General features: G+C 34.5%; 4 protein-coding genes across 4 annotated transcripts; all 4 read right to left on the bottom strand.

Moving 5' to 3' along the window:
- Positions 1 to 369: 369 nt before the first annotated feature.
- On the bottom strand, positions 370 to 966 carry LOC130940017 (uncharacterized). Its single transcript, XM_057868073.1, has one exon. It carries the CDS (start codon positions 964 to 966, stop codon positions 370 to 372), a length of 597 nt encoding a protein of 198 aa, XP_057724056.1.
- A 282-nt stretch (positions 967 to 1,248) lies between these two features.
- LOC130940016 (uncharacterized) lies at positions 1,249 to 1,614 on the bottom strand. The gene has a single exon (XM_057868072.1). The coding sequence runs from the start codon at positions 1,612 to 1,614 to the stop codon at positions 1,249 to 1,251; it is 366 nt and encodes a 121-aa protein (XP_057724055.1).
- A 763-nt stretch (positions 1,615 to 2,377) lies between these two features.
- LOC130940014 (glutathione S-transferase T3-like) lies at positions 2,378 to 5,856 on the bottom strand. Its single transcript, XM_057868071.1, has 2 exons — positions 5,638 to 5,856; positions 2,378 to 3,205 (listed from the first exon to the last, which is right to left on the bottom strand). Exons 1-2 carry the CDS (start codon positions 5,854 to 5,856, stop codon positions 2,378 to 2,380), a joined length of 1,047 nt encoding a protein of 348 aa, XP_057724054.1.
- An 811-nt stretch (positions 5,857 to 6,667) lies between these two features.
- LOC130941744 (glutathione S-transferase 3-like) lies at positions 6,668 to 8,649 on the bottom strand. Its single transcript, XM_057870321.1, has 2 exons — positions 8,210 to 8,649; positions 6,668 to 7,264 (listed from the first exon to the last, which is right to left on the bottom strand). The coding sequence occupies exons 1-2, from the start codon at positions 8,522 to 8,524 to the stop codon at positions 6,920 to 6,922; spliced, it is 660 nt and encodes a 219-aa protein (XP_057726304.1). The 5' UTR covers positions 8,525 to 8,649; the 3' UTR covers positions 6,668 to 6,919.
- Positions 8,650 to 13,544: the final 4,895 nt, after the last annotated feature.

Genomic DNA, 13,544 nt, shown 5'->3' with positions numbered 1-13,544 from the left:
GTGTCATAAACAGTAAATAGGAACTCAAAACATCTCTCTCTTCTCCATTAGGATGAACTAACTTTAGTCCCTGTTGTGGTCCCACTTAATTAATTAATTAATTAAAATACTTGAAATTAATATAATTAATTTTTTTCAATAATATAATTTAAATTTATTAAATTTAAAAATAATTCACTATTAAAAGATATTAATATTAAATAAATTCATATATAATAATAATACATAATATATAATTCAGGGTTACACTAATTTGTAAAATTACTTAATACAAAGAAAAACATAATTAAGCTTTATAGTTGACGACAAGCATTGTGAAATTGCCATATGTGTTCAATCAAGTCCTCTTTCAATTGACTATGCTGCTGCCTATTTCGAAGTTGGGCATTTCTTTGGAGAAAATTGATGGTATGGTGCGAAATCTTCTTCTCCCAGCTGAGGTTGTGATAAGCCATTTTCGACATCCTCATACTCTAAGTCTTGAGCAAAATTTCCTGTATAAGTGTCTCTTTCATCCTCAACAATCATATTATGCAATATAATACAAGCTCTCATTATGTTGGCAAGCTTCTTCTTTTCCCAAAAACGAGCTGGACCACGTATAATTGCAAAGCGTGCTTGTAACACTCCGAATGCTCGCTCCACATTTTTTCTTTGCCCTTCTTGGTATTGTGCAAATAACTTGCGTTTCTCCCCTTGTGGCTTTGAGATTGATTTGACAAATGTGGCCCATTCAGGATAAATACCATCTGCTAAATAGTATCCCATAGTATAATTATTACCATTAATAGTATAATTTACCTCCAGAGCACGATCGTTTTGAATATCATCGAACACTGGAGAACAATCTAACACGTTGATATCATTATTTGAACCAGAAACTCCAAAGAACGCATGCCATATCCAAAGGTCTGAAAATGCTACAACCTCAAGTACTATGGTTGCAACCCCACGATAACCACTCATGTACATACCTTTCCACGCCTTTGGACAATTTTTTCATTGCCAATGCATGCAGTCAATGCTACCCAACATGCCAGGGAAGCCACGACCCTCCGCCATTTGTAGCAGGCGTTGTACGTAATTTGGTTTGGGTTTTCGCAAGTATTCATCCTCGAACACCAAAATGACACCTTCAACAAATTTTTCCAAGCATTCAATTGTAGTGCTCTCGCCTATGCGCACATAATCATCAACAGCATCAGCTCCTACGCCATATGCTAACATCCGTATCGCAGCGGTACATTTCTAGAGTGGCAACAAGCCTCTTCTTCCAGTTGCATCAATCCTCTGTTGGAAATACGGATAGACGTTTGAGAGAGCGTCTACTATCCAAATGAACACATGTCTTCTCATTCGAAATCTCCGTCGGAAAATGTCAGCATTATACACCGGTTCATCTGCAAAGTAATCTTGAAAAAGGCGATCATGTCCTGCTTCTCGATCTCTGTTGATCCATCTACGAGTAATTGGGATAGAGCTTCTATCGATATCTTCTTCTTCTGAATCTTGGAGTAAACACTCATCGATCCAATTATCTATGACTGTGTTATCTTGCCGTCTTCTTTTGCCATACAAAGCCTCATTAAACATATCATCAAAATTTCTAGCCATATTTAGAAATGTAATTTTTAATTTTCTTTCGAGGTGAGAAACAAGAGTTGAAGTGGAGTTGCAGAGTCATTGATAGTTGATATTTATAAGTGTGTCTGCAATAAGAACCTTAATGGCTAGTTAATGGCTAATTTTGCAACGGCTAGTTTTGTAACGGCTAGTTTTGCAACGGCTAGTTAACGGCTAGTTTTGCAACGATCACTTTCATGAACAATAAGGGCACAATAATATTGACTAATTTAAAAACTTACATCAGAAGTTAATAAAACAAACTACATCATAAACCAGTAATACGCAATAAAAATAAGAACATACTACATAACTCTACGAATACAAGAAACCATTAAGTAAACCACTTGGCGATTATTTTCTCACATGCAATCTCATGAAGAGCTCGTCGTTTTTCACTCATTGTAGACGTGTCAGCATTAAGTATTTGCATATCCATCTCCCTTTCCCTTTCCTTGGCCATCCTTTCCATTTCCCTTTCTTTTACTTTTATCTCCATTTCTTTAATATACCTCTGAGTTTGTAATTCTTTTTCTTTCATTGCTGCTTGAGCTTGTAATTCTTGTTCTTTCATTGCCGCTTGAATTTGTAATTCCTTATCTTTGATTGCCATAATCTTTGCTCTATGTTCTTTCTCCTCTTCTCTTTCTTTTTCCCTATCCATTAGTTTCTTTTCTCTAACATTCTTAATATCTTCCATGAGAGATATTTTTTTGACAACCGATGATTTTCTTTCGCTAAAATCTTCAGACATCTATACTTTTTTCTTCCCTTTTTGCTTGCTCTTCTTCGATCCTTGTGGGCGAACGGGAGTGTCCACAACGGGTTCGTCAGCCAACGGTGTTTCTGGGTTTGATGAGGATGAGTATGCTCCAGTTCTCATAACCTTGGTTTTCTTTGAGCCGCCACTCTGTGTAGGTAGTTGGCTTCTCCATTTTTGCTCCAACCGAAGCATGTTCCAATGCCTCTCAAAAGTGAATTTTTGACCATAATTTGTGGAATAAAGTTTATAAGCCAACTCCTTTATGTTATCAGCGTTTGAATCACTCCTTATGTTTCGACTAGCTTGATCGTAGCAACCAGCAAATTGTGCAACAGCCTTGTTGATCTTATACCATCGTTTCTTACATGCAACTACCCCCCTTGTTATGTCGGAACAAAATTCTATACAGTAGCTATGAATTCGACTCCAAAATGTTTTTCCCTTTTGATCGGTACCAACTACAGGGTCAGTTGAAACATTTAACCATGCACTGATCAACATCTCATCCTCTTCCCAATGCCAGTGTTGAATACTATCTTGCCTCCGATCTTCAATATCATCATCATTGAGGTCGATAGCATCTAATCCACAAGGGTTGGCAAAATCGGAATATTGCGAATTTGGACTAGATTGTATAGGAGTCTGAGAGGATGGGTTAGAAGAGCCACCAACACCAGATGAGTTACGTCTTGATGTACTGAATTGAGTTGGAAACGGCAAGGAAGTTGGAGTAACATTTCCGATAGAGGGGTTAAATATGGATGAAAGTGGAAAATGGGGTGTTTGTGAATTTTGATTTTGTGGTTGGAATATAGGAAACTAATTATTATAGGGAGCTTGAAAATTGAAATTAGAAAGATTTTGTGGATTTGGATTTTGAAATGTATTTGGTAGTGTGAAGTTTTGATTTGGAACTTGAGTGTTTGAGGTTTGAGATTGTTGGGTATTTGGAATTTGAGGAAAGTTTTGTAAGTAATTTAAGAAAGAGTTGAGTTGGTTTGGATCCATTTTTTCGAACAAAAAATAATAGTAGTAGAACTTTGATTTTGTAAACTTGGAAGAAGATGAGGAAGAGTAGTGGAGAGTGTGAGAATAGAAGTGTATCTAAGTGGTATATATAGAGTAACAAAATATTAATTTATTAATAATAACAGTAACATAGTAACGGCTAGTTTCCAACAGCTAATTTTACAACAACTAATTTTGCAACGGCTAATTTAATATAATAATATAAATTATTAATTAAATAAAAATTTAATCATTTAATTAATTAATTATTATAATTATTAATAAATTAAATATGATTTAATTATTTAATATAATTAATTATATTAAATAATTAAATCATATTTAATTTATTAATAATTATAATAATTAATTAATTATGTAAAGTATACTCTATATATATATATATATATATATATATATATATATATATATATATATATAACATTAATATGTATGATGTATATGAAGTATACTATATATGTAACGGTTAGCTTAATACATATATATATAAAGTATTAATTTTATCAATAAAATATCATTTTTTGTGAGAGAGAGAATTTCTTTGAGTAGGACTTCTATTGCTCCGAACTTTGTAAAGGAACTCATTTTTTATTTGCTCCAATAGTAGATCCTCACTTTTTACTGACACACAGTAGATGAGGTTCAAAATTTTTGAACCGTTGGAGTTGTTCTAACACTACAATATCACTGCACCGTCTCACCACCTTTTGTCACCTCAATCATCTTTATTCCTTTTGTCACCTTTACTAGTTTTTATTTCATCTTCAACCAAAATGATGTCGTTGCTCATCTTTGTTTTTATTGTTAGGGACGTTCAATTTTCGTCTTTCGGGACTTTCTTCAACTCAATTGCTTATTTGGTTGGCTAGAAAACAAAGTGAAAGTGAAGAAAAATTACATCTACACTTTATGGTGGTAAAAATGGTGGACATCGAAATGGATGAGCTTGCTCGCCATCGGCTATTTCTCTCCTCTGCCCTTCCCCTGTGAACCCTCACGCTTCTCACTTTTCTTATTTTCTCCTTCACACTTCTCACTTTTTTTATTTTCTCCTTCTTCCTTCTCCACACCTGTAGCTTTTGGGTTTTCTACTACATAACATCCTCTCTTTCTCTCTCTCCCTCCTTCCCTCCCTCCCTCTCTCTCTCTCTCAAGCGCATCGCTCGTGGTTTCCTCTATCATTGTCCTCCTCTCTTTTTCTCTACCTCAATCTATTCTTCTCTCACTCTCAAACGCTTCATTGTTCATTTTTAAAAAATCAAACAATATGAAGTAAATTATTTGAAGCTATGTTCTTGATTCATTTTGTTGTTGACAATGACAAATAATTTTGGTGGTAGAGGTGATAAAGGCAGAATAACGATGCATTAGGAATACAACGTTGTTATGAGATTGAGGGGTGGAATGGAACAATGGTGTGATAAGGTGAGGTGGTGGTGGTGGTGGCAAAGAGTTGAAATTTAAAAATTTGAGATTAAATTAAGTTAAGAGAGATAATTTAAAAATTATTGAGAGCTTTTGATAATTTTTTTACGGTTTAGCTAATTTTATGAATCAAAATCTATTTTTTTAAGTATAAAATCAATTTTATTTTATCATATATAAGTAAATTTGTCAGCTTTTTTTTATGTATATTCCAAAAAAAATTATAAACGATTACACATTTAAAATCTAAAAATAATATATCTAAAATCTTAAGATATATATTTTTAAAATTAAAACACAATATATCCGAAAGTAGATTTTAACGTTTTCAAATTTATAATTTACATTTTAGAAGTTTATTTTTTAGAATTTGACTACATATTTCTTGTCCATACTTCTATGCAGATTTTTGTTAGAGTATATACCCATTTTGGTCCTCAAAGAATTTTAGACTGGACACTTTAGTCCCTAACTAAAATTAATTACTCAATTGGTCCCTAACAATTAATTTCGTCAGTCACTTAGGTCCTTTAGTCCGTTAACTCTAACGGAGGACAAAATAGTCCCTGACAACTCTAACAGGGGACAAAATGGTCCCTGACAATTCTAACAAGGGACAAAATAATTCCTGACCCCTTTATTCGAAAACGATACTGTTCTTCCCTAATTTTTATCATATCTCGCATAACCCTAACATTCATACTCTCCTTCACCTTCACAGTCTTCTTTTCCATCTTTTCCTTCATCCTCTTTAGCTCCAAGATTAAGCCATGGTATAATTATCACACGTGTCACACCTGCCTCAACATATCATGGACCACACACATCCTAAATCCTTGTGACTGGTACATCCACCTCCTCTGCACTTCACCCACCAAAAGCATCCACTTCCACGTCTTCGATAACATCACCTCCAACCCCGACACGTCCACGACATCCTCAAGACCAAGTTCCACAACTACTCCAAGGGTACGCCTTTCTCCACTCTCCGATAAGCAATATAAATTGTTGGACATTAGAACATCATGAAAAGATTCTCCTTCGACATCATATGCAAATTCTCATTTAAAATAGATATCGAGTGCTTCATTCCTTCTTTTCCAGAGTTCAAGTTGGCAGACAGCTTCGACCTCGCATCCAAGCTATCAGTACAACGAGCAATGTTGCCGTTGCCACTCATATGGAAACTGAAGCGATTACTAAACATTGGTTTGGAGAAGAAGCTGAAGGAAGCGATCGGAGTGGTGGACAATGTGGTCATGGAGATGATAGGGCAGAGGAGGAGGGAGATGACAACGACGATGACAGGTCTTAACAAATCAGACTTGCTGTCTAGATTCATGGGATCCGTCGAAGACGATAACTAGTTGAGAGACATAGGCATTAGTTTTCCGAGTATGAATTGGTTGAGAACAAGTTGAGGATTTTTTTTCTTGTGAACATTAAAATTATAGAGTGTGCATGGTGTAGTTTGAAGCTACAGTGTTAGACTGCTAGTGTTATGCGAGATATGATGAAAATTGGGAGAGAACAGTGTCATTTTCGAACAGAGGAGATCAGGAACTATTTTGTCCCCTGTTAGAGTTGTCAGGGACTATTTTGTCCTCCATTAGAGTTAACGGAGTAAAGGACCTAAGTGACTGACGGAATTAATTGTTAGGGACCAATCGAGTAATTAATTTTAGTTGGGGACTAAAGTATCCAGTTTGAAATTCTTTGAGGACCAAAATGGGTATATACTCTTTTTGTTATAATCCTAACAAAGTTGATTGTTCAAGTGGTCGAAAACATTGTCCACAGAGCAAACCAACTACAGCACACGAAACATTATAAGCTACATAACATAAGCTTTTATTTTATTGATCATAATTACACAACTTATACAAACGTAAAAAGCATTCAAGTATTGAACCCCTCCTCAGCTTCACATATTAGACACACCAAAATGTCTATCGAAGCCATTATTTACTATATATCCCAGAAACCCACCAAATACAACGCAAAACACCATAAAGTTTATATATGGTATAAATAAATCCTTCCAATATATATTATATGAAAGAAAATTTATTTATTTATTTATTTATTTTTAAGTATTTTCTCCATGGCCAATACGAAATCATAGACCTTCTTGTCATCAGGGAGCGTGTTGGATACAGCCTTTCTCTGAAAGCATCTTTTGACCCATGCCATTAGTTTAGGACACTCTGCTTCCATTTTGAAGTTTCCATAAGTCTCAAAGGTATAAAACCAACAAGAAAATGGGATTAGACCAATGTCAAGGAACCCAAATGAGTCACCCCCATAAAATATTTTGTCTCCCAATGCATCCTCAAGTTGCTTGAAAATAGAGATTAACTCCTTTTTCCCTGCCTCATGTTCTTCCCCTTCTGAAAGCCACATTTTCTTCCAAGTTTCATATATCTGCATTCAACATTGATATTGAATAAAGATATACATCTTCTTCGTTTCATTTTATCTGTGCTTGTTACTTTTAAGTAGGTTCTTGGACTAATGCTTTCTGAGACAAAGAGATTGACTTATAAATTTATCAAAAACACGACTAATCAGATTAAAAATCTAAATTCCGAATTAAGTACTGCTTAAATAATAATAATAATAAACCAAATTTATCCCTAATGAATTTAAGATTAGAAACTTGGTTTCCAACAATTTTTTTTTTCCTACAAGTCTTCAAGAATTATTTCCGTGTCTAGATTAATCCCATCATTATTTTAAAGGGAGCTTAATTTGTCTTAGAGTATATTTTTGAATCCTAATTATTTTACAATAAAATTTATTCATGACTTATTTTTCCAACACGCATATCCAAAATTTAATTGAAAGCCACAGAGAGACCAATTTATTCAATGATAGTGATTCTCGAGAACACCAAAAAAATAATAATTTGTCCAAGATGAAAATATCTAATCTAAAATTCTTTGGAAAACCAATTAGGTATTTATTAAAAAATATGAAAAATACCTAAAATTCCTTAGCAGATTAAGAGTGATGTTTTATTTTACATTGAGTAGGTGAGAAAAGCTCATTATTTGAGTATCTTAATTTAGCTTCGCTAACTCATGTAGCAACTAGCAAGCGGTATGTAACACAATAGCACAATAAAGTTACTATCATACTTCAAACAAGCAAAATTTGAGACCAACTCGTTTCATAAGTCAATTCTTAATAAAGCTCATCACAATCCCACCCTGTTAAGTGAGAGAGTCAAGAACCATATACACTCAATTTTATGTTAAAATAAAGCATAGATAAAAACATAGAACTTCAAATTATGCATTATACCCACCAAATTTGAAGAGAAAAAAACAATAGAAACCACATCCCAAGAAGGTAACAATAAAGTACCTTTTTGTCGCTAAAATCAACCCAGAATCTGGCTTGAGCTCTATCATAAGGATCAGAAGGCATGAAAGGAGATTGATCATTCCAAACTTCATCAATGAACTGAACTATATTTGAAGATTCACATATTGGTCTACCATTATAGATGAGAACTGGGATCTTCTTGTGAATTGGATTCATCTCAAGAAGCAAAGGGCTCTTGTTCTTGAGATCCTGTTCCTTGTAGTCATAGTTGACTCCCTTTTCAGCCAAAGCAACTCTGACCCTCATACCAAACATGCTGACCCATGTATCTAACAGAACAACCTCGTCTGCCATTGTTGCTGCTGCAAAGGATAATCTACCAAAAACTCAAACACAACATTGAGAAGTGACTAGCTAGGAGCCTAGGACTATTTATGGTTCTAACTTCTGAGGATATGCACCACTAATAAATTTTAAAAGGAGAATGCTAAAGCCAAGATATTTTAGGAGGAAAAAATTAGGAATTGGTTAATATTGATTTGAATATAAGATAAATATAAAAAAAATGTTATTACTCGATATTTCTCATTTAAAAATATATTAGTCTGAATTTTATATAAAATATTTTTAAATGTTTAATTTTAACTTTTAAGGTTTTAACAAAAAGAAAATATAAAGAATAAAATATAAAATAATAAGTATGTAATACGTTGTCCAAGGTTAATGTATAAATAGAAATTTTATTTAAAGGGATAACAACAACAATAATAATAATATCTGGTGACTTTTGATATTGCTGATCATGTGTGGATTGCATGTTGAGTTTAGTCTCCATCAAGAGGATATTGCACCCAGAGTAGACGAGGGATTGAATAGTAAATGAATAATGACTTGAGCTAATTAGATGTTTACTCTAATTAAAATTTATGTTGTTAATCTTCGTGATTAATTATTTAAATAATAAAATTAAAATTAAACGAGTCTAATTAAATTTTAAAAGTTGGTTTAAACGTGAGAAATATTTTATATTTATAATAATTATATATATAAAAATCATATTCTTAAAAAATATAAAACATATAATACAATGTTCTGAAAATCGGTTCGAATCGGTTGAACTGCAAATCGATGAGCATTATGGTTTGGTTATATATTAAAACCGAAAAAAATGAAAACCGATATTTAACTATTAAACCAGTTAGTAACCGGTCGGTCGAACCGAACTGAAATTCGGCCGATTTTTTATTTTTCCCAAAAACCTCAAAACACAACGTTTAGCATTCAGTAACCCCCTACAACCTTTACCACTACTAGTTACCATTACCAACCCTCACTCACTCCAAGTCAAGAAACGGCGCAGCAACACACCCGCCGTCGTTCCTTTCATCACACCCACCGTCGTCCCTCCCTTTCGTTCAACCGTCGCCGATTGGAGCTTCAAAGTTCCCTTGGTCCCTCACTCAGCTAACGTCTCAGATTCAAGCACATTCGCCGTTGTGAAGCTCTGTTCCACCGTCGTCGGCGCCATCTCTATTCCTGCCTCCGTCGCCAGCTTTGTTGCTGCCTCCTCACCAGCTCTGTTCTTCACTTGTTCTAGGTATTTTACTATTTTTATTACAATAATTGTTTGTTGAATAATCTCTGAGGTTGAATAATTGTTGACTGATATGTGAATTACTAGGTACAATACTAGATTAAATAATTGTTGAATAATTGTTCTTAATCAATTTGTGAACCTTGTTGTTGTTATTAAGTTGAATAATTGTTGTTAGTTAGTCTGAAAACCACTAAATCATGCTGTTGTTAATGGGTTGAATAATTATTGATTAATTTTGTTTTCGAAAGATTCCACTCAGAATCCAGCATGATCACCCGAGAAGCTGCCGTCAAACTAATGCCTTCGGCACAAGCTGTAATCGAAGCAAGGAGTATCTTTGAAACTCCACCAGGTTCCTCAAACTTATCCATCACTCTGCCGTGCTCGAAGAGCTCTAGTTCCCCGGTTAACACGAGAATTTCCCGGCCTTTTTTTTTCATTTGAAGAACAACTCAAAATATTCTATAAATAACTTCACTGGGACAATGTTGTGGCAGAAGATGAGGATCTTCTCCTTCTTGACCATGCGATAGATAAGGCTCATAACAAATTTTACCTTAGACCCCATCTTCAAATCAAACTTGCATTTCTCTAGCTCTCTTAGCAATTTCGATCAACCAAGAATGTATGGACCCAAGAGTTATCAAAAGCTCTATCTCAAGAGGATATCCATTGCACTTTTGCATTTTTTTGTGCAATCTCTTCAACATCTCATGCTACATATCGGTTGTGTTCATCAACAAAGTATAAATTTGCAAACCGGGTAGGTCATCCAAGCTACTATCTTTATAAACATCTGTAAAACCATTTGTTAAATTTCTCAACATGTATAAATTTTGATGATTGATGACAAACGTGGATGTTGGTATTTTATGTTTGATTTGTTGTTTTTGTTATTTGACTTTTGATTTAGATGATATTTTAAAATTTATATTAGACTATAATTGTGTTTTAGTGTGTTTATTTATATTTTATTTGTTACTTTATTATAAAATAATTTTTTTTCAGTTCAACTACGGTTGAACCTATAAACTAATGAACCAGTTAATAGAACGGTTCAATGACCGGTTCGATTTTCAGAACCTTGTATAATACATCTTTTTTAATAAAAAAATAGTTACTTTTAAAAAAACATAAATATTTATAAATGAATAATCCAACAACATTAAATTGAATAAATTCTGACATCACACAAAATGGACAGCCAGGGTAGTTTTGGTAGTCTCAAAAGAGGAGGTGTCTTATTTTAACTTAGAAAGAGCTTCAGTTGATTGTTGATATGATGAGATAGCTGCTTGAGAATCTGGGAATTTGACATACAGGTCCTCATAAACCTTTTGCAAGTGAGCCAACAAAGGATCAATAGTCTCAGGATGTGGTGTAATTGAAAAAATTTGAAGAATATCAGAAAGCTGAGCCTTAAAGTGTGGATCAATAGCAAGTGTCAAACAGGTTTGGATAGAATGACACTGAGTTGTTGTTGGGCTAATGGAAGCAGGATGGAATTGTCGACAATCTTGGTTGTGGGAGGTGTAGTATAGAGCTGCTCTGTTGGAAGGTGACTTTGAATGGTAGAACAAGATTCAACTATGGCCTTCTGTGTATCCATACTACATGCATATGCTTCATTTAAACTTTCTAAATCAGCCAATAAATCATTCACCATATTAGGGGTATGAGCATGAATGGAAGTGATTGGTATTTGTTTTTCTGACCGCTCACTTGGGGGGATTTTAGAATTTTAAAGCTAAACAAAAAAGCAAAAGAAAGTGTTAACATAAAAAAAGGAGATACAGAGAAGAGATACTAATAATTAGGCTAAATGACATGTCATACCTGAATTAGCATTGACTTTAGGTGTAGGCTTGTCAGATGTGACAGCCATTAGATTTTCAGTGCTAGGCACAATCAAAGAAATGGTAGGAGCCACAGTGACCTAAAGCAAGAAGTGAAATAATGACAAAGGTAATTAATGAGATTTAAAAAAAAAAAAATCGGCATGAGAGATATCACCATCATGTAAGTTCTTCAAGATAATGCTATTTTAATATAGAGGATGTGAAAAATATATAAAAATACCTTAGAAGCAAGTTGACCACTGGGACTAAGAGCATCGACATCATCTTCCGAAGAGAACTTACTCACTGATTTATCACTAGACAAGGTGTTCTCATTTTCCTCTTCATTGTGCTGAGAGATTACCGATCCATTAAGATTGTCATTGGATGTATTTGATATGTCATCCTTACCATCACTATTTGAAGATGTTGACACTTCAATTGGTTTAAGTCTTCTCTTTACCCGGCAGCTTGAGTAATTAAAATTGAATTTCGTTTTTCCTACAAGCCTATTAGAAGACTTTCTCAAAGGAGGATTAGCAGCAACCAGCAAGTGGGGTAGTTGTTTTCTTTGTAACAAAAATAATAATAGTAATAATAATAAAATAATTAAAATAGGTGCCATTGTGATATTCTTAGAAGGCATTATGCATGAAGAAAATAACACATAGAGGACCATAATTTTTGAAATCACAATGAGCAAATGATTTAGTTGTAATTACCCTTTTTGAATTGGTGCTCTTCTCACTTGTTGCATTACAAGAACAGTGGTCATGTTTTGACAACAGGTACTGAAAGCAACTTTAATAGAAGAGTAATAGGTTTTCCACCAAGAAAAGAGTGAATATGTAGTCAACAGACAAGGTTTAAAGGGGAAAAGGTGGAATTTATTTCTCCGCAAAGTATTATCTTTCTGAATGTGCAACAGATCTTCTAGTGAAGTAGCTTTGACATGCAAAGATTGTGGCTCTTGAAGATGGTAAGGAGATTGAATGGCCTGAGCTAACCTAAATTGTCTAAAAACGGCGTTTGGCATATAGACCGCTGTTCTTAGGTCATCTTCACCCGGAAATCCAGCAAAAAATAATTGGGGAGTCAAGAACTGTGACCAAATAGTGATGCTTTCCTTTTGTGTAACCCTAGTTGGGGTAAGAGATCCCGTCAACCATTCCGGACCAGTTTGGCAATTAGCAAAGGGAGTCAGATTGATGTTGTGGTCTTTCTCTAGCAAGTGATAGAAAGTATAGAAGAAGTGTTTCATCTTATCATGTGAGGCCATTCACTTGTCAGGAAAGACTAAGCTGAGCAGACGGTGTCTGACAATCACAGAATCTGTAGGATCTTTTTGGGTTAAACGTGGTTGTAGCTCAGATTCAAAAATAGCGAACAGCCACAATTGAAAAAACCAAACGGGACCGTCAACATTAGTGATTCTTTTCTTCTCCCTCATAAGGGCTGTGATCCAATCTAGAGTGAGATATAGTCGAGGCAGGAACAATTTGGCTAAACACAGCCTCTTACCTTCAGCTAACATAATGGCCAATGGGAGATAAGTGACTTCAACTTGAATACTCCGGATACAGAAAACGACGCCGCTCAACCAATAGAGAAGGAATGCTATATGCTCATTATCGGAAACAGGTTCTCCATCTTGACCTTTGTTATTAAGAATGAAGCTCTGGTAGGTGGTGGAAGAGATATCAATGGCATACTCAACTCCTGTGGTTGACTAGGTAGTAAAAATTTCCTCTCCCAAGGGAGGTAGGCTAGTTATTGTAGCTACATCCAGAAGAGTAGGAGTAATCATATCGTATGGGGTGTGAAAAGTGTGAGAAGTCTCATCCCAGAAATACAATGCACCTCCCATTAGTCCTGAATTAACAGTGTAACAGTTTTTACTAAGTTGAATTAGGTCATGTATCCTAATCTCTTTTCACAA

This window comes from Arachis stenosperma, chromosome 7 (genome assembly GCF_014773155.1).
Source record: "Arachis stenosperma cultivar V10309 chromosome 7, arast.V10309.gnm1.PFL2, whole genome shotgun sequence".
NCBI classification, from domain to species: domain Eukaryota; kingdom Viridiplantae; phylum Streptophyta; class Magnoliopsida; order Fabales; family Fabaceae; genus Arachis; species Arachis stenosperma.
Note: the sequence above shows the minus strand (reverse complement) of the source record. Positions and strands in the feature narration are given on the sequence as shown.

What these genes read in the sequence shown, in the direction of transcription:
- LOC130940017 (XM_057868073.1), bottom strand. Translation starts at nt 966, where the DNA reads ATGAGTGGTTATCGTGGGGTTGCAACCATAGTACTTGAGGTTGTAGCA.
- LOC130941744 (XM_057870321.1), bottom strand. Translation starts at nt 8,524, where the DNA reads ATGGCAGACGAGGTTGTTCTGTTAGATACATGGGTCAGCATGTTTGGT. An exon ending in TTGATTTTAGCGACAAAAAG is followed by an intron (nt 7,265 to 8,209) that starts GTACTTTATTGT and finishes TGTTGAATGCAG; the next exon opens with ATATATGAAACTTGGAAGAA.
- LOC130940016 (XM_057868072.1), bottom strand. Translation starts at nt 1,614, where the DNA reads ATGGCTAGAAATTTTGATGATATGTTTAATGAGGCTTTGTATGGCAAA.
- LOC130940014 (XM_057868071.1), bottom strand. Translation starts at nt 5,856, where the DNA reads ATGTCCAACAATTTATATTGCTTATCGGAGAGTGGAGAAAGGCGTACC. An exon ending in TCCATGATATGTTGAGGCAG is followed by an intron (nt 3,206 to 5,637) that starts GTGTGACACGTG and finishes TATAATAATTAG; the next exon opens with TTTCCTATATTCCAACCACA.